The sequence below is a fragment of the Artibeus jamaicensis genome, unplaced genomic scaffold, assembly GCF_021234435.1.
Source record: "Artibeus jamaicensis isolate MK-2021 breed Jamaican fruit bat unplaced genomic scaffold, CSHL_Jam_final contig_391, whole genome shotgun sequence".
NCBI classification, from domain to species: Eukaryota; Metazoa; Chordata; class Mammalia; order Chiroptera; family Phyllostomidae; genus Artibeus; species Artibeus jamaicensis.
This window is the reverse complement of record NW_026521814.1, coordinates 9,814,576-9,838,503: the sequence shown is the minus strand read 5'-3', so window position 1 is coordinate 9,838,503 and position 23,928 is coordinate 9,814,576. Positions and strand designations below refer to the sequence as shown.

Sequence of the window (23,928 nt, the reverse complement as noted above, 5' to 3'; positions counted from 1 at the left end):
CTGCACAAATTTTTTTTTGCATTTCAGTTGTGTTTTTACCTTTTTGGAAATAATAAAGCATAATATGTTGAAAATGTTGTGTGTGTTCTTTCATCTTCAGTATTAAAATGGCTACATAGAAACTTACCAAATTTGATTTTTTTAATGCACACAGATGTGACACAATACAATCTAACAAAATTGTTTCTAATAAAGTTAAAGATAACTAAAGGTTACTAGAGTCATTTTGCAGAAAAAAATCAAATGAACTTTTTGGCCAACTCAATATGTAGGCATTTAATGGAAAATAAAAAGAAATACATTATTTTAAAAAATTGTTACAGATAAGAGATTGATGTTATGGAAATCAAGTGTTGATTATCTAATGTTGGTGAGGACTTGGAAACCACTACAGTTGTTCTCTGGACCCCAGTGGTTGCTAGCTGGTCATGGTTCCACTGTGTATGGGAGAGGGAAAAATAGCGACGTTTCTTTTATCAGAAAAGAGATTGTGTTTTATTTTCTGGTTCTTTGAGATGAGATTTGTTGTCCTTACAGACTCTCCATTTAGTTGTGCTGTCTTTTAAGCCTAAAAATTGTTTTATTTGTAGCTGTGGGAGCCACCGCAGTGTATCCTATAGATCTGGTGAAGACCCGCATGCAAAACCAGCGTGGCACCGGCTCTGTTGTGGGGGAGCTGATGTACAAAAACAGCTTTGACTGTTTTAAGAAAGTCTTGCGTTATGAGGGCTTCTTCGGACTCTACCGGGGTGAGTAAGCACATCTCAGCTACTGAAGTTAGTGGTTTTTTATCTCTCCAGCAGCAGCTTTGAACTCACTATGAAAACCAATGTGTAACCTGCCCAGTCAGACTAGGACTGTTTTTCTCTCGTTATTTTTTCACAGCTCATTTCCCTTTTTACATTCTTGCTGATAACTAGCAATATTCATCTGCAAACAAGGTCTTCACATCTTCTTCCTGCTCCTTGTATTTCTTGGAATCCAAACCTATGTTTGTCCTCCCACGGGTCTGTGGTCACCATGCTTTTAAAAACTAAGGCACATGTCTGCAGGTGGAATACAGTGACAACAGCTAAGAAATAGCTTTTTTTCTCAAAGGATTAGAGAGGAGAAATACACTTCTTCTCTGTGAAATAGAAGCCAGGCTGCTGCCTGAAGGTAAGTTTATCCTCCATCCACCTGTTTCAACTGAAAGAAATATCAAATGCTTTTGTCTCTTCCATGGAGACCATGGATAAGTGTTTTCTACCTAGTCATCTGAAGTTTAACAAAAAAGAAAAGAAAACCTTTTGGCTCCAAGTCTCATTCTTGCTCCTTTTCTTCCTTTAGTACTATGGCTGTGAGTGAAAGCAGCGAGGTTTCCCTTTGCAGAAAATGTTACCACCAGCCCTAGGCTGAGCACAGTGTTGGCCAAGAGGCAGCAGCCCATGCGGAATTCTCCCTACCCCCGTCAGCTTTGTAGGAACTTGTTCTTTTTGGAGAGGGAATGACTTTCATGTACATGTTTTCATATTAGAATTTAAGGTTTTCTTTGGGAAGGAGATTAATTTTTTAATGCCTTTGGGCGCCACTTGGAATTCTTTAAAAATACTCTCTACATGCTTAAGTCCGGGGCATTTATGCAATTTACTGTACTTGTTTGTTTGCACACACTGTCTCATTAATCCCTAGCTCATTCTGAGCTTTGTTGAACTGTTTGGCTTAGAACCTTGTCCTTGGAAAGAAAGACTGGGCCTGAACAAAGCTTCATGCTCATGGACTGGAGAAAAGACACCTCTGGTTAGCAGTATGTACAGACATTCTGTGAAAAGCTAGCTCTGATACACTTGTATATGAAAGAAAGGGTCGTGAGGATGTTCACTTTTGGCATTATATATAGAATAAAAGAAGAGAGTGATTTTCAAATCAAACTAGGCTCAAATACCCTGCTCCTGAGAATGAATGTAATTAATTTTGTTCAAATGATCAAAACTCTAGCCTCTCTAAATTTTAGATGTACAGGAGGTATCCCATGGAAGAGCCGTGCCCTTTCTGGAGTCCAGATCAGTGCGCGTGGATGCTTGTCTTAAACGGTGTTGAACCCACACACCTAGATTTTACTTAATAGGGAATTTGAGGGTTGAATGGTGTGTAAGTTGTCTTTTTTCTTTGACATTTCCAATCTTCTTGTTGTTGTTGTTGAATAATAACCTTTCTTCTTCTTTGGTGTACTTAGAAAGAGAATGTCCTGTATCAGAAGGAACCTGGATATAGACTGAACATTTATCTTTCTCGAGGGATGGATGCTTACAGAAAATTTCATTTGTGCGAGATATCATGTTAGTTAAATGAGTCAGATACAGCAAGTTGTAAGGGGGAGGAGGTGGAGGGATTGCGAGCTTTATTCAGGATGTGAGCTGATAAAATCAGTCCTTTAAATGAGAGCCTCTTCTATTAGGGAAAAGGTTTTAGGAATCCTGTATGTGAACACTATGATTATTGAGATTGTCATATATTCCTTAGAACCGGTCCATTATTCTGTCAGATGACTGACAAAATTGTTGACAGATTAGCCTAAATTTCTTTGCAGGCAACAATGATAAGATGACATAAATCAGTACTTTATTAAAATTCCGTGAGTCTGATCGAGGCTAGTTGTAAAACAAATGCACATGCTGACATAACTGTATGGGAGTCAGACTAAAAGCAATAGGGTCTGATAATCACGAGGGTTAGAAAGTTAAGACTGCCATCTGCTGATTTATTCTTTCAAATCAGTCTGCTATCCATTAAAGGTGTGTGCAGATTTGCGTTTGTCATTGATAATTCAGTTTGACTGACAGTAGCCTGTATGTATGATTACTTGCTGGCTCTCAACTCACAGAAAATCACTCAGCAGTGTCCTCAAAGTAGGCTGAAGATCAGCAGTGAGCTTGTAAACACATACATAACTACCCCTTGGCTGAGTGATTTAAAGGATATAAAATGTTTATTGTTAGCATCTTTAAAAAATGTGTGCAAAAAATGTATGCTAACGATTTGGGTAATCTGTGTGCTTTAGAAAGCTGAGCCCTGTGAATATCTACAGATGTTGAATTGTTTATATATATTTTTCTATTCCAGTTTGCAGCCAGCCTGGGAAATTTAACTTTCTAAAAATAATAATTTCCTTTGCTTTAAGAGGATTCTTTTGAAATGTCTTAAGTTTGACATGTATCAGTAAATAAGAATACAATAGGCATATGCTTTTGCTTGCAGAAGATATCCATTAAATGATACATGAAACTGTTTTTCTGTGCAGTTTTGGCTTCCTTTTAGATAAATGAGTACTGAATTTTGGTTTTCTCTCCCATAAAGAAAAAATTATGGGAGTTAGTGTTCTGTAATGACCAAGCCACTGTGTACTATTCCATAGGTAGCATCATTTTGGCAAAATCTGGGTCTACTTAACAGCACGCTTTGCAGAGCTTTTCCAGCATACACCATTGACTTCTCCAGAGTGTCAGTGTGTGTTTGTGTGTTGTGGGCGGTAAAGGGAGGGAATTGGGTTGCATCGTTATTGGCAGTGTTCCAGGTATAAAGAAGATCCAGGGGCTCTATTCCTTCCTTACGTACTTTTTGGGAGGTGTTAGATAACTAGGCTTTAAAGGAAGCATGCTTAAGAAAAGGATTTACACCCTCAAGAAAGCATAACATTATATTTGACATAAATAATGATTACATACATATACAGAGTTTTTAGGATAATCCATTTTTTACATTTTAATGAAAACCCTGAAATGTTGTATGGGTAAATAACATGGAGAAAACCATTTCTTGTTGGGCTTGTTTATGCATGTCTAGTACCTCTATATGGCTAACAATTCTCTCCATTTACCTAGGTCTGATACCACAGCTTATAGGGGTTGCTCCAGAAAAGGCCATTAAACTGACTGTAAGTTTCTTTCCCATTAAATTTATGTCATTTGTTTAGATTATCATTAAGCCAAAATTAAAGCTGATGCTGTTGAAACTGACATACTTTCAAGGCTATTGTAAAATTTTAAATTTGTAGACATGTGACAATTTTTAATTTTTTTAATGAGATAAATATTTTACTGATTTGGGAAAACAATAACATAATTAGTAGAGGGAATTCTGGTTAACTGATATTTTCTTTCTAATTAGGTTAATGATTTTGTTCGGGACAAATTCACCAGAAGAGATGGCTCCATTCCGCTTTTTGCAGAGATCCTTGCTGGGGGCTGTGTACGTATGAATGCTGGGCATTTCTCATGGCAGACATGCTCCTTTAACTTTCTTGCACATTGAATGTACTCTCAGTGATGTTCCTCCGAATGCGAGGGGTTGTAAGCAGATTTTCTCAGTGGTCATAGGGAATGACTTTTAAATTTCATTGCATAAACTAACTGGTTTTGAGTGCAGAAAACAGGTAGTAATTTTGTCAGCTCAGTTTCTTAGAAGCTCCTGGAACATTACCTTGCACACTTTTTAAAGTTCTAATTCTGGTTCTTCTAATTCATTACTGTGATGGTTCTACTACCATCACAGTAAATGGTAGTAGTGGATAGAGTTACCATATATTTATATTGACTGTTACTGTAAAATAAGTGTGAGATGACATATTAATTGGGCCATTATATTTTAGGTGTAGGACTGAGTAAGCCACTGTGGTATAATTACAATTTTCCTTCTTTAGGGACCAGATGATATAGCAAACCACCATAACTATGTTGAGGCTGTTGACAATTCTGAACACATTTGCCATGTCCCTGGAACCCTTAATAACTTCCAGTTGCATTGGCTGAAAGTCTTGGCTAAAACCTCCTCAGTTGCTTGTGGAACCTGAGGTGGTGAAGTCACTGACCTTTGTAGCTTTTAATTCAGAGAATGTGCCTTAAGGGTCAGAGAGAGGCTGCTGTGGATTCTCCTTGATGAGATTTGTCAGCCTGGCACATACCTGGGTCCTCACTTTTCTGCAGCCAATGTTCTTGGGAAAGAGGGGGCTTGGTGTGTGTGTGTGTGTGTGTGTGTGTGTGTGTGTGTGTGTGTGTGTGCACACATGTCTGCCTGCATGCCCAAGTCATTCTTAAAGACAAAACTCACCTCTTTGGCTGACTTTCTTTTTCATGAAGGACAAATGATGGACATAGAATAAGACCTTTGCTTAGGCAGATCACCAAAAATGAAGTTTCTCTTCTTATTTTACCCCAATTAATGCTGTGATTCTCTCTTTTCTAATGATGGAAACTTTACAAATCATAAATATTCTTATTATCAGTGGTTTTTGTTTCAGTTTGGTTGTGAAGTTTCCTAACTCAGTTTTGCCACAGCACATGCATACATTTGCCAGAAATCTCCTAAATCATCCTCTATTCCTTGTAGCTAATTATGTCTGTTTCCATTTGTAATGTCCAGAGGTTTTGCCCGTGAAACTGACCTGTTCCTATGTCTGACACGTAACCTAAGTAGTTAAAGCATAATCAGATATTTGGTTCTTTTATTCATCCTAGATATGGACCCTGTTTCTCTTTGAGCTTTGGGAGTTTCTGTTGAAGTATGGGTGCCTTGAGGGTTGTGTTGACACTCTAAATCTCTTCCTTAATCATGACATTTCTGGAAGCTTTGATGGATTGTTCAGCGGAAATTGGCAGCATGAAAAACAGTTTGGTTGGGCTGTAGGCAGAATGATTAGCTTGCCTGCACTTCTTCACTTTGAATGTTTTCTGCTTTCCTTTTCCCTCCCCCCCCCAAATCTCTTCATTCATGGAGGAAAGAAAATAAGCAATTATTGAGTTTCTACTGATGAATTCAATTACACTACAAATGGTTGTTAAAGCATAATCTTCTACCTCTCCCAAAAGTCGATGTATTTCAACAGGAAATAAAGTCTTGAACAAAAACAATGAGTCTCTCCATATAGAATACCAGGCACTGTGCAATATAGCCATATTCTCTTTACTGAATGAAACCTGGTTAGCAGCCCTGAGCTGAAGTCTAGGGAGGTGGCCACCCGTGGGCCCGACCAAGAGAACCCTCCCCAGCTGGGTGGTGCGGTGTCCCCGTGGGGTTGGCTGAATGCTGTCAGGTGAGAAGAGCTACTACTGCTCTTTCAGAAATCGCTCAGCTTTAAAGATGTACTTCATGTGAACCTTAGGTGGGCTAATGGAGAAAAAATGGCTCAAACTGAGCAGTCTGCATTATCTTTATAGGATTTTTCCCCAGCAGAGAGGCCACTAGGTAGGACCTGGGCCTTGAGTATCCTGTGTACAGGAGGGAAGTCGTGCTATGAAATGGCTGCTGCCTTGTAGGAGAAATGGTGTACATTGACTAGATCGTGACGTGGCCAAGAGATTAAAATATCCAGACCCTGGGCATTACATGTTCTTGTTTGTTTTATGATCTGTTTTCTAATGTGGGTGATATTTCATGCTTATAAAAGAGTACACAGTATATAGATATAACATGTAATAAAAATGAGCATCTATGATCCTGCCACTGAACTAAAATATTATTGCTATCATTGACACTGGCTTTTGCTTTTGATGTAGTTCTAATTTGCTGCATTGCTAATAAGCAGTAGGGATTTTTCCTACTGGGCTAAACATTCTATAGGCATTGTCTCATTATAATTCCCAACTAGAGTTGAAAAAAACAAAACCCCAGTTGAAATTCAGCACTTAGTAAATGGCAAAGTTGAGGTTCAAACCACTTTTGTCTCCAAATCCATATTTACATTTGGCATGTTTCCATTCATTCATTCTTTCATTTATTCATTCTCATTGAACAAGCTGTTAAGGCTCAGAAAAATTTAGAGTTTCTTTTATCCTATGCAGGGGACTAGACTGAGGATGTGTTCATATCTCATAGAAAAAGGGTAGTTCCTGACAGTCCTCACCAGGTAAAAGTTAATCTTAAATCTAATCGGATTTCATTGAGGTAATTGGAAAGTATAATTCCTTATCATTATTTACTCATTTCTACATGTCACCAAAGAAAATATATGCTTACAATTATAATTCATCATAATAGCTGCCATTTCTTGAGCATCTTGTACTGGGCTGAACACTTCATAGGTATTATTTCATTATTATTATTCCCAGCTAGAGTGGAGGAAGCTAAAAGCTCAGTGAAACCCAGCACTTAGTAAATGGAAAAGTTGAGAGTCAACCCACTTCTGTCTCCAAGTCCATGTTCTTTCATACTTGAGATATGTTTCCAATCACTCTTTCATTTATTTACTCATCCTTTCAATCATTGAAGGCCTGCTATGTTTCAGGAAAACTTTTAAAATAACAGCTTAAAAGTATATAATTTAGCAGTTTTTAGTATATTCACAGTTATGCAACTGTCACCACAATAAATTTAAAAACATTTGTATCACCCCTGAAAGAAACCTGGTACCGTTTTATCTATAGCTCTCCAATCTTCCCTCTTTGCCTCCCAGCCAAGCCTTTGGCAACTAACTACTAATAGACTTTCTCTATGGACTCACCAATTCTGGACATTTCATATAAATGCAGCCTTACAATATGTGGCTTTTTGTGTCTGTCTTCTTTCACTCAGCCTGTTTTCAAGCTTCATCCACGTTTGGTTTGTATACGTACTTCAGGCCTTTTTATTGCTGAATAATATTCCGTCATATAGATATACCATATTTTGTTCATCTGTTCATCAGTTGTTGAATGTTTGGGTTGTTCCATTTTTTAGATATTAGGAAAAATGCTCCTGTGGACATTCATGTAAAAAGTTTAGTATGTTTTCTTTCTCAGGGGTATATACCCAGGAATAGAATTAGTGGGTCACATGGTAACTCTAATTAGTATTTTGAGGAACCGCTAGGCTGTTTTTCAAAGTGGATGCACCACCTTACATTCCTCCCAGCAGTGTACGAGGGTTTTGATTTTGCCACATCCTTTATAATACTTGGTATTATCCATCTTTTCGTTGTAGTCATCCAGTGGCGGAAGTGGTGTCTTAGTGAGCCTATTTAGAGTCCCATATCAGATGGGTTTTATGCAAATATCTTGCACTTTCTTGATCTTGTCCTTTGAAGGATTGGACTTTCATTTTGACGAGACCAATTTATCTATATTTTCTTTTGTTTTTTGAGCTTTTGGTGTTATATCTAAGAAATCATTGCCTAATCTGTGGTCATGAAGATTTATAACTCTGTTTTTTTCCAAAAGTTACAGTTTTTGCTCTTACATTTAGGTCTTTGATCTTTTATGGCATTTTTTACCTTAATTTTTTAAGGCCTTTTGCCTTGACCACAGATACTACCAAATGATAATTTTATTTCTTATTGTCAACATTTTGGTATATTTCTTTCTAAAGTTTTTATACACACACTTTTGTGCATGTGTACATGTGCACACATGCATGCACGCGCACACACGTTCTTTTTTAAACCAGACGGAAGTTTTGTGCATGCTGACTTCCTGATTACAAATGAAAGAAGCTCTCAGTTTCTAAGGGCAGCTGGTAATCACAGTGGAACTTCTAACTTTAGAAATATAATATAACCTTTGGGAATAGAAGTACAAACAGAGTGTGCATTTTCAAATTTTAAATCTTCATGGTGAGCATTAATCAAACTCTTATTTTATATCTATATCAAAACCTTCCCACGAAAGACTTACTAGCTCAGAATTTATCATAATTTAGGTGAGCTGACATGTTCTTGAAGAGTCTATAAATTGTACTTTAGGTTTCACAATTGCTTGACATTTCTTTAGGTGGGAATGGAGTAAGAGTGTACATGTATGTGTGCAGTTACTCAGTTCACCTCTGTTATGGATGCTCTGTGTTTAGTGTGTATGTGATAATAGGTTTCTGATAATTTTCTCATTGGTAAGCCATTCTTACCAAGCTGTTTTTATTTTTCTATTAGAAAGTCTCTCTCTGTATGTATTTATAAGTACATATATATTCCTAGATAACATGTAGTTGACTGTTTAATTGCATTATCTGTTGTGGGCAAGAATAATACTTTAATGTCAATTTAGAATTTTTAAATTACTTTAAAATGTACTATTGTCGCTGCTATGAAGTGGGCAGATGGAGCAGCAGCTCAGGGCGGCTGGCTCTGTCGCTGCAGACGCTCAGCTAACGTGTACTGCGGGCTGCATGTGAGCCCGGATGTTGGGATTTGAAGACCCACTCCTTTATTCTATGATGCTCTCTGGGGGATCAGGTCAGGGCCTTCTCCACACCTCAGATTAAGTCTCAGTGAGCTCAGTCAACTTTTTAGCACCTTCTCTTTCCTTATTACTTTATGGGTATATGTAAATTAAAAATGTTTATCAACACATATGTTAATTTATTTAGGTGTAATTAATATACCACAGATGAACAGATCTTAGATGTCAGTCAGATCAATGAGGTTTTTTTGTTTTCCCATCAGTTAAAAAGAATTTATTTGGGTACGCAGTGCATGCTGCTCACTGAGTTTTTAAAAATTGTATGCACCCATGAAATCACCTCCCAACACAAGATATAAAACATTTCACCCCAGATAATTCATTCATGCCTTTTCCCAGTGAACCCTTCCTCCCCTTCACCAGGTAAACACTGTTCTTATTTCGGTCACTAGTTTTGTTTCTTCTCGGATTTCATAGAAATAGCATCGTACAAAATGCATTCTTTCATCGTCACCATAATTTTGTTTAACATCTTGTTTTCAAGAGCCATAATCTCTCATTTTTCTTGGGCGAATATCTAAGAGTGCAGTGGGGCAGGTGTATTTTCAGTCTGAACTGCCAGCCGGGTCTTCCAGTGGATGGGCATCTCACAGTCACATTGGCGGCCTGCAAAGAAGTGTTGCAGTCATGCCACATCCGCATCCGCATTCCGTATTCTTAGTCTTTTTTATTTCAGTCATTCTAATTGGTATGAAGTGATACCGTGTTGTGGTTTTAATTTACATTTCCCTGAAGCCTAAACATATTGAGCATCCTTTTATGTGTTTATTGGGTAGTCATCTATCCTTTTTGGTGAAGTATCTGTTCAAGCCTTCTGCCTAGTTTTCATTAGGTTGTTCATATTTATATTTTTATTGACTTTTAGGAGTTCTTTAATATGTCATGGAGATAGTACTTTGTCAAATATATGTGTCATGAATGTTTTTCTCAGTCTATGACTTATTTCCGAATTATCTTAATGGAGTCTCTGGTGGTTAGACATATCCATAAACTTAAGTGGGAAAAAAATGTTGTATCTTTTCAGATCAACAAAAAAGAAAGTTTAAAAGTCTGAACAGACTGACATATATGTATTTTCTAAACATCTCTCTGGTATCTTTTTTTATGTTGTTAGTTCTAACCAGAGCACTTAGCTCTTTTGGAGGTTGTATGCTTATGAGTGGACAGAAGTCATAAAACTCAGAATGTATTTATTGCTCAGCAAAGGGCTAATGTAAATCCATCATGTGGCAGGTGTTTCCTTAGCCCTGAATGAACCCAGCCTCCTGAAGAGCACACCCCCTCCCTTGGGGTCTTGCTTTCAGTCTGCATGGTGCTCTCATGTTGGTTAGTGCACAAGAGCTCTGTGATAGATGGGGCGCTTGTTGGGATCTCTGTTGTCATACTAGGAAACCACGGGATGGAAAGGTTATGACCTATCCAAGGTTACAAAGTTAACGACAGTGTACGTCAACAGCCTTCCGACCTAGTGTTTTTCCCCTCTCTCGTGCTTTCTCCCCTCAGCCCATGTGTGCCATGCATGCGCGCACACACACACACCCCCCATATTAGGTCCACTTGTTAGTGAGAGCTTTTACTAATCCTGGGAGCCAAGGTCTGTAGCTAGCCAGCCCTCTGTGCTGTGTCTTCCTCAGCACGCTGAATTTGCACGCCTCTGAAGAGTTGTTTGGAAATAGTGTCTCCAGGTGTCATCCCCTGGAACTGGTGTGGTCCTGATTGTGTGCTTGAATACTTACGTGCACAAGCGTACATGTGCACACAAGTGGAAAGTCCACATACATTTATGTCAGTGTGGCTTGAGATAGGTATATAGGAGGCATATAGGTATATAGGAGGTATAGAGGTATATAGGAGTTTAGACTTTCTTTACCCTAGTTAGGGATATGTGTAATTTCCTCTTCATACCCCAGCACCCTGGCATGTAACGTCACTCAGCACTCAGCAAAACTGCAGTTTATTCTCTTTAAGCTATCTCTATCCTGGACTATTTTAGAAAGAACCATAGCATTTCTCATTGCTTTATGAAAGTCTGAAAGTGCTTGTGGTTGATGGTGTGTGATACAGAGTCACTGTCTATTTGTCTTCCTCTTCAGTGAGTCCTAGTGACAACTAAGTGACTTTTCTTAGATTCCTGGTTATTTTAAATGCACATATTTTGTACATCTGTTCAAGGAGCTGGTATGGCTTTAAATTGAAGTTAGACTTTCACCAGCCTCTGTAAAGGGAGACTTTGTAATGATTGTTCAGATTGGACATTTTGTGGTTGGAGGGAAATAGTTGCAAACTATAGAAGACAACAGATCAAAGAAGAAAGTAAACAGGGGCCTCAGCACAGGCCGGGCCAGGTCCCCAGCCTCCCTGTGGACTCTGCCCCGGGCAGGGTTGTGAGGGCAGGAGGTTGGACAGGCCCAGTCCTGTGTGAGACCCCTTGGCCTCCGGCGCATCAGCCACGTGGTGACATCTCAATATTGCATTCTTTTCCTCCTAACTTTTGCTGTCAGCGTTAGTTGGTTTATTTTGTCATTAAAAAGAAAAAATATGTGACATGAGATTAAATGGAAGTTTTTGTTGACTTTTTGTTTCTGTTGTATGCAGATAACCCTCATTCAGATGAGATCTGGTCCCTTTGTTTCCTTTGTAATACAGTTCTCAACAAAGAAATGACTCAGTACTGAAAAACAAAAGAATCTAAGGCAGTTGTAATATTAATGCTTTCCTCTTCTTAAAAATATAAGCAGCAATTTGAAGAGGAAAATTTAGCAATTAGAGAGTTAAAAGTTAATTTCAGTGATTCGGTGACTTGAAAAGATTCATTGAAGGTGTGCAGCATGGTATGTTATCTAATGTAAATAAACATCAGTACCGGAAGCAACAAGATGTCAAATTAGACAATGTTTATTTAAGACCCTGTAGCTGTGTTATCATCATGGTTTAATTTGAAATTTTATATATCTTTGGTGCGTATTTCAGATCACTAGATATTTTTCGACATTCATATACAGGGAGAGATAAGCTTTGAAAAATGTATTGGACCCTCATTCATTGCCAGTGGGAATGTAAACTGATACCACCAGTATTTTTTGAGGAAAACAGCAGGGCGGTTCCTCAAAAAATTAAGAATAGAACTTCTCTATGACTCAGCAACCCCTTTTGTGGGTATCTACCAGAAAAACATTTTTAACATTTTTAAAATTTATTTTCAGAAAGGGGGGGGAGAAAGGGGGAGAAACATCAATGTGTGGTTGCCTTTCTCATGTCCCCAGCTGAGAACCTGGCCCAAAACCCAAGCATGTGCCCTGACTGAGAATTGAACTGGCAGCCTTTTGGTTTGCAGGCGGTGCCCAGTTCACTGAGCCACACCAGCCAGGGCCAAAAAACTTTAAAACCTTTATCTGCAAAATATGTGCACCTCTATGTTCATTGCTGTATTATTCACAGTGGCCAAGACATAGATAAGCTTTTTTTAAAGTTTTGGGACTACAGATAGTTTTTTAAAATGCATTTAAAGTACATAAATTACCAAACTTACCACAGAGAAAAATGTGTGAGAGAGGACCTAGTCTTTAAAAGAAGCCATTGTTTCTAAGAACTGGTCTGTTTCTTATTTCGGGGAGGTTTTTTGTTTGTTTGTTTTGTTTTTGAGTAGTTAATACATTATTTAATTCAGAATTTAAAAGATGCAGTGGGGTATGCCTTGAAAATTACTTCTTCTAGCTACTTATTTCTTTTTCCAGGAGGCAACCAGTGTTTTCATCTCTAAGCCATTCTGATTGTGATACATTTCAGTAAATTTTGACCTGTTTGTCATCAATGGGTACCTGACATTTTATGTTCTGTTTATGTCATCGGCATAATTTTGTTACCCAGTCTCCCAATCTCCTTGTGTGATTAAGAGCATAAATTGTTTCTACTGAACTATTTTCTTATTGGACATTTAAATTTTTTTGTTTAAATTTGTTGCTTTTTAAAATAGCAAATATTAGCATATTTATAAAAATACAGGCACTATTTTTTTCATTAAAAAGTTGCCATATTTATATTTCACAACTTTACATTCCTGCGGTTTTGTATATTCATTGATTATATGTGCTGTAAGCAGTGTTTTTTTTTCTGTGAAAAGCTGTTATTAATGATATCACATATAATCAATAAAATAGAGGAGATACTATAGTCTTAAAATAGAGGAGATACTATATTTTTTTGTATTTGTTTCTTAGAGGGGAAACATAGTTAAGGATGTAATAACATCATAATCCTTATCCTATATTACTAGGTTTCTTAGCTGAGTAATTGAATGATTGAAGATTTTATGCCCCCTCCCCCCATCTTTGATTTAACATGTTAGGAACAGTGGTCAACCTTTGAGTTTTGAAGAAAGGACAGTACATATTTGCCATGTATGTTTCCTTTTAAGTGTCATACAATATTCAGTATTTAAGACAATCACAATCTTTATTTTCTCTATAATTATTTAGTATTTTTGGAGAGTATTTGTCTACATATTCCTAGACCTACTAAAATGTTTTTAAAAATGTACATTGACTTTGAAAACATATACAGACTGTGCAATTGCTAGAAGTTCTCCTCCTTCAAATGCAGTGCACAGGTGTGAACAGGCTAGTGGATGGGTGTGTGCCTTGCTGCACACTCACTTGTCAGACTGCGTGTCCGTGTCAGTCTGCTTGGGGGTTGCATTCAGTGCGCTGTTGGGACTTAGCATGTGTTCTGGGTAACACGTCTTCAGAGCATCCCACAGTCACTGAGTTTGTGTTTTTGAGTGCAGTTATTTTCTTCTTAGTTGTGCTGTCCTCAAAGAAAGCCTGTTACATGTACACTCAGGCAGAAATTTGAAGAGTTGCTAAAGGAATATGAATCTCAATAAACTAGCAGTTATTTCCAAAAGTGTCCATGAGAACCGAAGGGGAGGAGGGAACTGTGGGGCAGGGGAACTGTGGGGCAGGGGTATGTCGGTTGGGGTACTACTGTTCTGCGGGATGTTATAATTTACTAATGATTAAAAACATGAAAGAACTTTTAACAAGTGACACCCAGGGGTTGACACTGTCTGGTGATGGCAAATATGGGGGATTATAATAAAAATTTGTGGTTCTGTTATTATTTTTTTAATCTCCTTTAGTTCAGAACATAAAGCTCATTTTCCCAAAGGTAGTCTTTTGCAACCATTATTTATTTAAACAGGAGATTTCAAGGAGGTAGCAAACTTTTTCAATTGATTTGGTCTTCAATACTAGCTACAGGAGCAATTATTTGAATCATCATTTTAACATAACTTTTCACCCAGCAATCCTTTTGAAAGTATTGCTTGCTCAGATTGAAACATGGAAATACTTCTTCCTGCCTGTAGTGCAATGGATTAAAAAATGAGAAACACAGGCAAATCAGTCTCTAAAACTGGGTCAGTCGGTCACTCAGGGACCTGTGTGCCAGTGTGTGAGCTGGGAGTTGCACAAAGCCCAGAGAGAGAGAGAGCCAATTGCTGCACCCCCAGGCTCGGTGGACAAAAGAGGATTAGGGCCCCAGGGAAACCAGGGTAATAAGCTTCCTGTGAGGAGAAGAGGAGGAATCCTGTGTCAGTGCTGGCAGTTGTGGGTGTTGATAGGAGTAAAGGGTCAGGACTCAAACAGCAGTAGTTGGGGGTTTGTAGCCCCAGGGCAGTTAGGGGAGCGGGCTGGGGCTTGTTGCTGCCCCTCAGAAGCAGGTCTGGGAAGGCTGTGGGATTTAGACAAATGAACAGGAATGTGGGTGGAAGTAGAACATTGAAGCAGCATCAAATGCTGCACGGGAGTTTATTGTTTGTAGTCTTCCTATACCTGAGGAATTACAGTGCCCCAACGAGGCACATTTCCTGTTTCACATGTGACGTGCTGTTCCAATGAAGTTATATAATATGGTTATGATTATATAATGTAAATAGCCACAGGTGAGATGTAGATGTGCAAATGAGACTTTTTCACTTCATAAATGAAGATATATATGTATTTATATATTTTAAATGTATTTATTTTTATATATTTATGTACATATAGATATACACATTCTTTCTTACAAAAACCAAAAAAGGAGTTGGTAGTAGTTTTGTTAAATATTCTCTTTTTTCCGCTACCAGTAGACAGGTTTCAGATGCAAATACACTATTTATCCAAATGCTGTTGGTCACCACCAGGCAGCGTGGCGTGTGGCTCTGAGTTGCCTGTGTTGTACTCGTGGTGACTAGATGTTCCATTTCCTGACTCTGCTTTGCAGAGTTTCTGGTTTTGTGTTGAAGCGATACTGAAATGGTCTTTCTCAATCTCTACTTGTGTGTGGGTGTTACTATGTAGAGTAACACCTTTTGCTCAGGACTAGACACCTTAGAATTTGGACCAGAGGAGACTTTCCCCTCTGATTTAAGGCGCCTCCAAGAGGCAAAGCTGTCTTAATTGTTCTGCAGCCCCAAGGGAGTTTGAGCCGGTGGCCTCGCTAAATTGAGTGCTTGCTAAGAAGAGGATGGAAACCACTATGGATCCGAAGTTTAGCTCCAGCTCATAAAAGATAGCAAGCATCTCTTTCCCTCTCGTTGGGAGCTCCCCGCTGCCACATCTGGCTTCACTTTTGTTTTCTGAATGAGTTTATTAGTTTTGCCATTTTGGATATGGCTGGGTTGACCCTGGAAAGACCAGTCTGAGAAACACTGTTGACATCTCAAGCAGAAACAAACCCAGACACAGATGGGCTTCAGGAGAGTTCGGGTCTGTCCCCATGAACTGGCCCCAAAGAGGGCCGTTGTCCTCTCATTTCCCCATGAAGAGGGAGGTGTGAAGTGGTACAATGCGGAGGCTTTTCTGGATTTTTCTTCCTCACAATGCCAGTGGAGCTCTGATCTGGAAATCTGCTTCTGTCTCTCCTCCCTGCCCGCAGGCTGGGGGCTCTCAGGTCATCTTCACCAACCCACTGGAGATAGTGAAGATTCGCCTGCAGGTAGCGGGAGAGATCACTACAGGACCCAGGGTCAGCGCCCTGAGTGTGCTGCGGGACCTGGGAATTTTTGGTTTGTATAAGGTGGGTCGATTCCCGCAGCTTATCTCAACAGAAATCCTGTCATGCACGCCATAGAAATGTGCAAGAATGTGGAAACCAGATGTCTTCCCCACAAACGGGAAAACAATCTTGTCCTGTGGGGTGGTTCCTGAAGGAGAAAATCAAACATAAAGGAAAAATCGGGACACTTCTGTTAGAAGCAGTGGGATGTACAGACTTACTCTCCAGTTGTTCTCTTCAGGCTTTTCTGAAGCTGCCAGCAGGGAGGCCAGTTCTTCAGGCCCGTTGGCTGTGGGCTCGCGGCCTTTTATCTGATGACGGGTTAGGGAAAAGTTTCTTTGGTGTTCTCTTCAGGCTGGCTTAGGACTTCAGGAGGGTCTTATGTTTATTTTGAGTCTGAGTTATCTCTATTGTTATCTTCCCAGTAGGAGCTTCTCTTTGTCTTAATAATTTGACCACAGTGAAACAGTAGTAGAGTTTGGTAGGATTCGGGTCTTTAAGAAGGTAAGTGGTGGGATTTGTCAATAATGAATTCCATTAAAAAAATAGAGTGTATTGTACTTTAGCAAAATGCCAGTCAACAGATTCCTTCCCTGCAGGTATACTTACTCTCATTATTACAGATCAGATGTAATGGAGCAGAAGCTATTATTTTTCTTAAACAAGGAAGAGTTTTCTTTCCATTCTTCTGCCTGGTGAAAGGGGAAAATACGTAAACTTAGCTGCTGTAGACAACAACTGTGTTTCCACAGCATTTGATTTATTTATAGATCCATCACTGCAGCAGCAAATTAGACATGAGAAATTCTGTACATGAGACTCACGCAGCTCCAGGGCCCTCAGGAGACCAGGAAGCCCATGAGGCCTGTCTTCTGTTCTGTACACACTCCTTCCCTCTTACCCCCGAGGTCCATCCTTTTTGGAATACCCTTTTGTTAACCACGTTTCTCCTTGTATCACCCTTCAGAGAGTCCCTGGAATTAAAAATCTTTTTTTTTTTAATGTTTGAAGTGTCTTTTAAAAGTAGCCATTCAGGAAACAAGTGCCGAGGCTGAACTGTTCAGCTGTCTGGGTGAAGCCCTGGGCAGTGGAGCACGTGGGTTCCTGACCAAGCTGAGGAGGGTGTTCATTGTGACTTCAGTCCCTGAGACAAAGTATCCCTGGGTGGCTTTCTACTCCCGTGGAAACCTCCTGCTCAAACATTTTGTCTGGGTCCCCCTAGTCGTCTGCTATTTAGGACAGGGGGACATCGATGGGTTTTTCCCCCCTTCCTTTCCCACTGCCACTGTCTATAGCTTCTTTCCTGGCACTTCAGGGCCTCTGGCTGATGTGGATTGAATTGTAATTTGTTAGTTCGCGGGCTGTCTTTGCTGGTTGCTTTGGAACCAAGATATTAATACTGGGTTTCTAAGTCTATTCCCCCTCACCCACCTTCATCACAGCCAAACAGAACAAGTGGCCTGGAAGTTTGAGAACTAAATTTTTATTAACCTTAAAAATTGTATCTATACTGGAAATGCCAGAAAACTCTTAATTGTGAGGATGACATCATTGCCCAGTTAACTGATCCTAGGACTCCAGAATCCGGCAGCCTCTCTCGAGCTCTGAACCATGTGGGTGTCCCCGTGTCCCTAGCTCTCCCCACTGCCCTTCCACATCAGCCCCAATGCCGCTGGAGGGACACCTCAGCTTGTCACCTCGTGGGCACTCACACCCTGTTTACACAACTGTTTTGCTCTGTTTCCTCACTGTGTGACAGGGTGCCAAAGCGTGTTTCCTCCGAGACATTCCCTTCTCTGCCATCTATTTTCCTGTTTATGCTCATTGCAAACTGCTTCTGGCTGATGAAGGTGGACACGTGGGAGGTTTCAATCTCCTTGCAGCTGGAGCCATGGCAGGTAAGTACCATTTTATGTTTTGCAGCCAAAAGAAACCCCCTCCGCCCATTCTCTTGGAGAAGTACAGAATCTCTGTACTTTCCTACTTTGTTTCTGGAAGGGTTATTGTTTGTATCTGACTTAGTTTAAATGGGATCGCTTTTTCTCCTTTGTGGGAAATGCTGTAATTCTGATGAGAGTTAATTACATTTGCATAATGTGGATAAACAGCTTAATGCAGCTTAGCAACTTGGAGCCAAATTAGATCTGCCCATCTAAATTGGGCTTTCATCATTACTGTGTTTCTTAGCCTCCTGTACCCCGGAAACCTTGGGCCCAGCCCAGCTAAGTGTTAAGGTGGAAAAGTTTTTTATCGGGTCAGTTGCTTTGTTGTCCCTCATGCTGATGCACGGGGCTGGCATGCCCCTTCTAGTATAATGGAATTGGGACGATTTGGCCCACAACTGAGCCTTTATCACAAAGCTGTTTCTGTTCTTTCTGCCATCGTCCTCAGACCAAAGTAAGCAGTGCTTCCCCAGCACACCACCTTGTCCTGGACCCGTGTCTTGACACTTTCGACCTTTTATTTGTGGTTGTTTGTATGAGTTTTGTCCTCTGTTCTAGGAGGGGCGCTCCTTGAGGGCAGAGGGTTCCTCCTGTCCATCCTTGCCTTCCCTATGTGGCCAGCATAGTAATAATAGGATAAATGTCAATCAGTAAATGTTGGTGGAAAAAATGAAAACCTTCATCTGGTCTAAGATACCATATTGGACACAGAAGAGATTCATCTGAAAAGAAGAGCCTAAAAAATGTAGGGAGGCACTAAGATGCTTCCTTCTGATCTCATGGGTCCAGCCTTCCTCTGGAGCTGTGAAGGAGCTGACTTGTGGTGGAAGGCAAGGGACCAGGTGTCCCTGGCTGCACCAGTGCTCAGGAATGACAGAGGAAGGAAAGGGCGGACCTGTGGTTTTCCTCCATTGTAGTGGGTTGGGGACAGAAATGTGAAGGGTGAACACAAACCCAACACTGTCCCTACGTGAGCAGTGTAGCTCTGATTACCTGAGCTCACTGCTCCTGGAGCTCTCACCGGTCCATTCTGGTGAGAATGGGTCCTGCTGGTGCCCAGGCTCAACATGGTGGTGCAGCCTGGGCACTGCCTGCAGTGTGGGGTGTGGCAGGAACCCTTGGTTCTGAGGGTGCTGGGGTGGACTGTGTTGTTGTCCTCAGCCTTGGAGACAGGGAATGACAGGGAATGTGATGATTAAGAAAGTCTCCCAGGGAGCTTCGAGCTATTGTTTGGGGCCCAGCAAATCCCTTGTCTTCCAGTGTTTGTAACTTCTGTCAGTTGCGTGAACATTTGAAAGCCAGTAAAGCTACCTGTTCGGCCTTGCCACTGGGTGCTCATGCAGCCCCTCTGTAGTGTTCACGAAGTCTCCCAGTCTTAAATGGGACTGACACATTTTTCCCTCAAGTCTTTTTTCTGTGCTTTCCAACCAGCAGCAAAAAGCTGAAAACAAAACAAAATAAAAAACCAGCCAAAGAACAGCTTAATCGTGGACAGGCATTTTGCCAGTGCATGATGGGACCAAGTAAATATCTCCATGGAACCGTCAGTGCCAGCTGCTTGCCCACAGACATTCAATGTCAGTTTTCAGAATGAGAGATGAACTTGTCTGATTTTTACTTGTAAAGTTTGCTGGCAAGCACTGACAATATTCAGAGTCCAGAACATTCCAAAGGCAGGCAATTTGCCGAGTTCCCTCTGGATGGGGTGCAGAGCCGTGCTGAGGGGAGGTGTCTTCTTCACTCTCGAACAGAGAGCCCCTGCAGGTCCTCCAGTTGCATCTGCCTGGTGATGGTTCAGGCCACAGTGCATTTCCCTGGCCCTGAAGAAGACTGTCTTGCTCCTTTGTTCCTTGTTTTACTTTATAAGTTACGAGGTGTGGTGGCGAAATCCACCTCGTGTGTCTTGCTGCTGATGAATCTCAACATGAGCCCAGGGCTCTCGGACACAGGGATGGATGATGAGACCTTTCCGAGATCAGTTCCCCTATTATTCTTTATCTGGTGGCCTGGCCTCCCCTCCCCCCCAGTTGTAATGACCTCTCTCTTACACGCATGTCTGAAAGGACTCAGTCAGCTCTCAAGTTAGCCCCTCAAACAGGCGAGTGGATATGAGTGTTGAACTTAGCTCACACATTATGGTGACAAGAATCAATATAAAACAATACAGTTTGATGTCAGATACCTTTAGGAACTCAATTCATGGACATTATCCTCACTTCTTATTATATATGAAAAATACTTGTATTTTATTAAGAAATAAAAGGAGGTAAAATATTTGAAGCCTAAGGGAGAACTCTTGGGAATTATCCTGGTAATATTGCTGCCTTTCCCTGCCCCTCTCTCAGTTCTTTGGGATCAGTCAGTATGGAGTGATTTTTCCTGATTCAGAAGGAAAAAATTTTACCCCAACCACACTGAAACAACTAGTAGACATTTATATCATTTTTTCCATTAGTGTCCAGCCATCTACTTACAAGGCTTTGAGTTAAAAGCAGTTGAAATTACTAATTATATTGTTAGATGTTAGCAGTATTTCTATCCTTCATAAGGTACTTTGAATGAATTAAATGTGCCTTTCTCCTGAAAGGTGTGCCTGCGGCTTCTCTGGTAACCCCTGCTGATGTCATCAAGACAAGACTGCAAGTGGCTGCCCGTGCTGGCCAGACGACATACAGTGGTGTCATCGACTGTTTCAGGAAGATACTCCGGGAGGAGGGGCCCTCAGCGTTTTGGAAAGGGACTGCAGGTGGGGGCAGGGCCCTGTGGAATGGCTGGCGGGCGTTGGCGGCGCCCGCTTCCAATTCTTACTGGTCGCCTTTGCCACAGGTGTCGTGGTGTTAAGTGCCCCCCTATCTCTCTCTTTCAGCTCGAGTGTTCCGGTCCTCTCCCCAGTTTGGTGTTACCTTGGTCACCTATGAGCTTCTTCAGCGGTGGTTTTACATTGATTTTGGAGGCCTGTAAGTGCGGCTGTTTCACACCTTTGTTAAGAAAGCACCAGACCAAACAGGCCTTTGTTCAGCCTACAAAGGCAGTTTGGATTTCTCAGAAACCGGTAGGACAGAGCACACTACAGGACCAGTGCATTCAAATCAAACAGTGGGCTTGAGAAGCCTCCGTGTAAGGGAAGACGACGTTGATGGGGCGATATCATGTGCAGTATTAAGCAGCTCCTTGGGGGAAATTAACAGAAGCAGCAAATTAAAGTGTTATGTGAATAGTTATCTTTCTTTAGTGTAAGGAGTAATGAGCTTCTTGGATTTAGGTTCTTATTATTTAGATTTTATTATATGGCCTTTTCACTACAAGTAATGTAACTTTGTATTAGATATACTTATGAACTTCATTTCAAAGACTCAAGCCCTTCACACCTCTGAGATGTCATTATTCACCGTAATTTATTATTAGAATAGGTATAGATGTTCTTAGAACTAATTTATAGCAAACAAAACAAAAAAGGTTCAAAGAGAGTTTATGTCCATGGACATAATCACCAATGAGATATAGGCCAGAAACTGGGCCTTTTGAAGATTTAGTGCTTCAAACCTGCACCAGAGAGAAAAGGAATCACTTGGTTGATTTGCTGGGTGGGGAAGGTTTTATCCAAAGCAAACAGTTATCAGCTTCAGTGTAAGATCAAATCCCACATCTAAGTCTACACCTTGTAAACCTATAAACCCCTTTTCTGCTCAAAGGCCAAGTTCAGAATGAGCTAAGGCAAAGTTAAGAATCATGTAGAGGAACTAATACAAAGAATGAAGAGCAGTCTTACAGTTCCAGGCTTTTCTGTGCTTCCACATTCCAAAAAGTAAGAATTGTATTTCTTTTTAGAACACTTTTAGAAATAACCCTCATGAGTCTACTGTTTTAAAAGGCAGCTTTTTAAATGATCAAAGTAGCCCTGGCTGGTGTGGCTCAGAAGATTGAGCTCGGGCCTGTGAACCTAAGGGTCCCCAATTCGATTCCCGGTCAGGCACGTGCCTGGGTTGTAGGCCAGGTCTCCCCACCCCTAGTGGGGGCCGTGGGAGAGGCAACCACACACTGATGTTTTCTCCCTCCCTTCCCCCTCTCTAAAAATAAATAAAATCTTAAAAAATAATAAATGATCAAAGTAATCTCTTTATGATTAAATTATGCTTAGTTTAGAAAATTTGGGAAATAGTATAAAAGGAAAGTATAGGAAAGTATAAAAGAGAAAATAATTCATAATCCTGCTTCCCCAGAAAGTGTTAGCATTTGAGTGTATTATCTTCTGATCGGTTTTCTATGGACCTATTTATATAAGTATATATACATTGAAATTGAGGCCATCGTCGTCTTCTAAGTCAGATGTGTGAATGTGTTGCTTTCAACGCCCCTGTAAATCATGGCTACCACGGTGTGGACCACAAGGAGATTGTTAGATGTGTGGGGCAGACTGAAAATGTTCAGCCGTTGTGCCACCCTCTTCATTCTTGAGCATGCTAACCATTTGCTTTTTCCCACTGACAGCAAACCCTCTGGCTCAGAACCGACACCTAAGTCACGCATTGCAGACCTTCCTCCTGCCAACCCCCATCACATCGGTGGATACAGACTCGCCACAGCCACTTTCGCTGGCATTGAAAACAAGTTTGGCCTTTATCTCCCCAAATTTAAATCTACTAGTGTTCCTGTGGTTCAGTCAAAGGCAGTGGCAGCAGCCCAGTGATGAGACAGGCGCTGAATGTGGCAAATCAGCCTCTGGAAGAGAGAGGCCTGGGAGGGCAGCCACGTGGTGCTGGCTGGGCTGAGGAGTCTATATGGCATATACATATATGTGTTTATAATCATTTGCCAGGGGAAAAAAAGAAACCACAATACAGTTTCAAGCTTTAGTCCTACGTGTTGAAATGTTTTCTGAGCTTTGGCATGAATTAGTGTTCTAGACTGCTTTGCACAGCTTGCCCTTACAGTGAGTGACTGTACATATTGTACATCTTTGTACAGAGACATCTCAGCACCTCATCCCAATAAATCACATTTATAGAATGTAATGCAGTTCTAGTGGCTTGAAATGTACAGAATGTTTTGAAAGTGTTTTATTAAAAATCACATGGAAATAAATGTATTACAATTACATTCATTCTCTTATTGGTGACTTAGAGAAATAAAGCATCAATATTGGATGTATTTCATTTCTAGCTTGTTTTCCATTCTGGGATAGAAAGGTATTTGCTGATAAAGAGGTATAACAAAACCAGGTGCTGACACCATTGAATAAGAGATCCTTTGGAAAAGATGCGTGGCAGTGGATAACAGAGGACCAGGTGAACAACCTGAGTGTGCTGATGTGTTTCCATTGCCTTTAACGTGTGTGTAGATCCTCTGTTCATCCATCAAAAGGCTCCCCCTGGACAGCCCCTCTGCTGTGAGCGTGCATAGGGAAAGAGGGACGTCTCCAGCATGCCTGGCTTAGTTGGGCCTTCCTCTGACACAGCACAGCAAAGGTCTAGCTTTCAAAAGAGTGAAGGATATTGAGAAATTTTCCTTCATATGGATATAATTCCAATCAAAAATAAAGTGGACACCAAAATATATGCAGGTAGTTGAATTTTCCTTCATAAATATACTGATAGTGCCTTTTATTTTGACTCATTACTGATTCCAAATAACTCATGTTCAGGTTTCCCTCTCTCATACTTTTATTGGAAAGAGTTTGGTTTAGAAAGGGCTATGGCAAAATGAGGGAAGGAAAGAAGAAAGAGAAGAGCTTATTTTGTGATTTAGTGGGGTCTAGGTTCTTCCTC

General features: G+C 40.5%; 1 protein-coding gene across 1 annotated transcript in view; it reads left to right on the top strand.

The window, feature by feature from the left end:
- SLC25A12 (solute carrier family 25 member 12) overlaps positions 1–23,316 on the top strand; it is an 87,732-nt gene extending 64,416 nt beyond the window's left edge. The window contains exons 11-18 of the mRNA XM_053665056.1: positions 591–749; positions 3,861–3,913; positions 4,147–4,227; positions 16,101–16,241; positions 17,980–18,118; positions 20,751–20,909; positions 21,030–21,120; positions 22,652–23,316. Of these exons, the coding sequence (XP_053521031.1) occupies positions 591–749; positions 3,861–3,913; positions 4,147–4,227; positions 16,101–16,241; positions 17,980–18,118; positions 20,751–20,909; positions 21,030–21,120; positions 22,652–22,850 (1,022 nt within the window). The 3' untranslated portion in view covers positions 22,851–23,316. The remainder of the gene's footprint in view (positions 1–590; positions 750–3,860; positions 3,914–4,146; positions 4,228–16,100; positions 16,242–17,979; positions 18,119–20,750; positions 20,910–21,029; positions 21,121–22,651) is intronic.
- Positions 23,317–23,928: the final 612 nt, after the last annotated feature.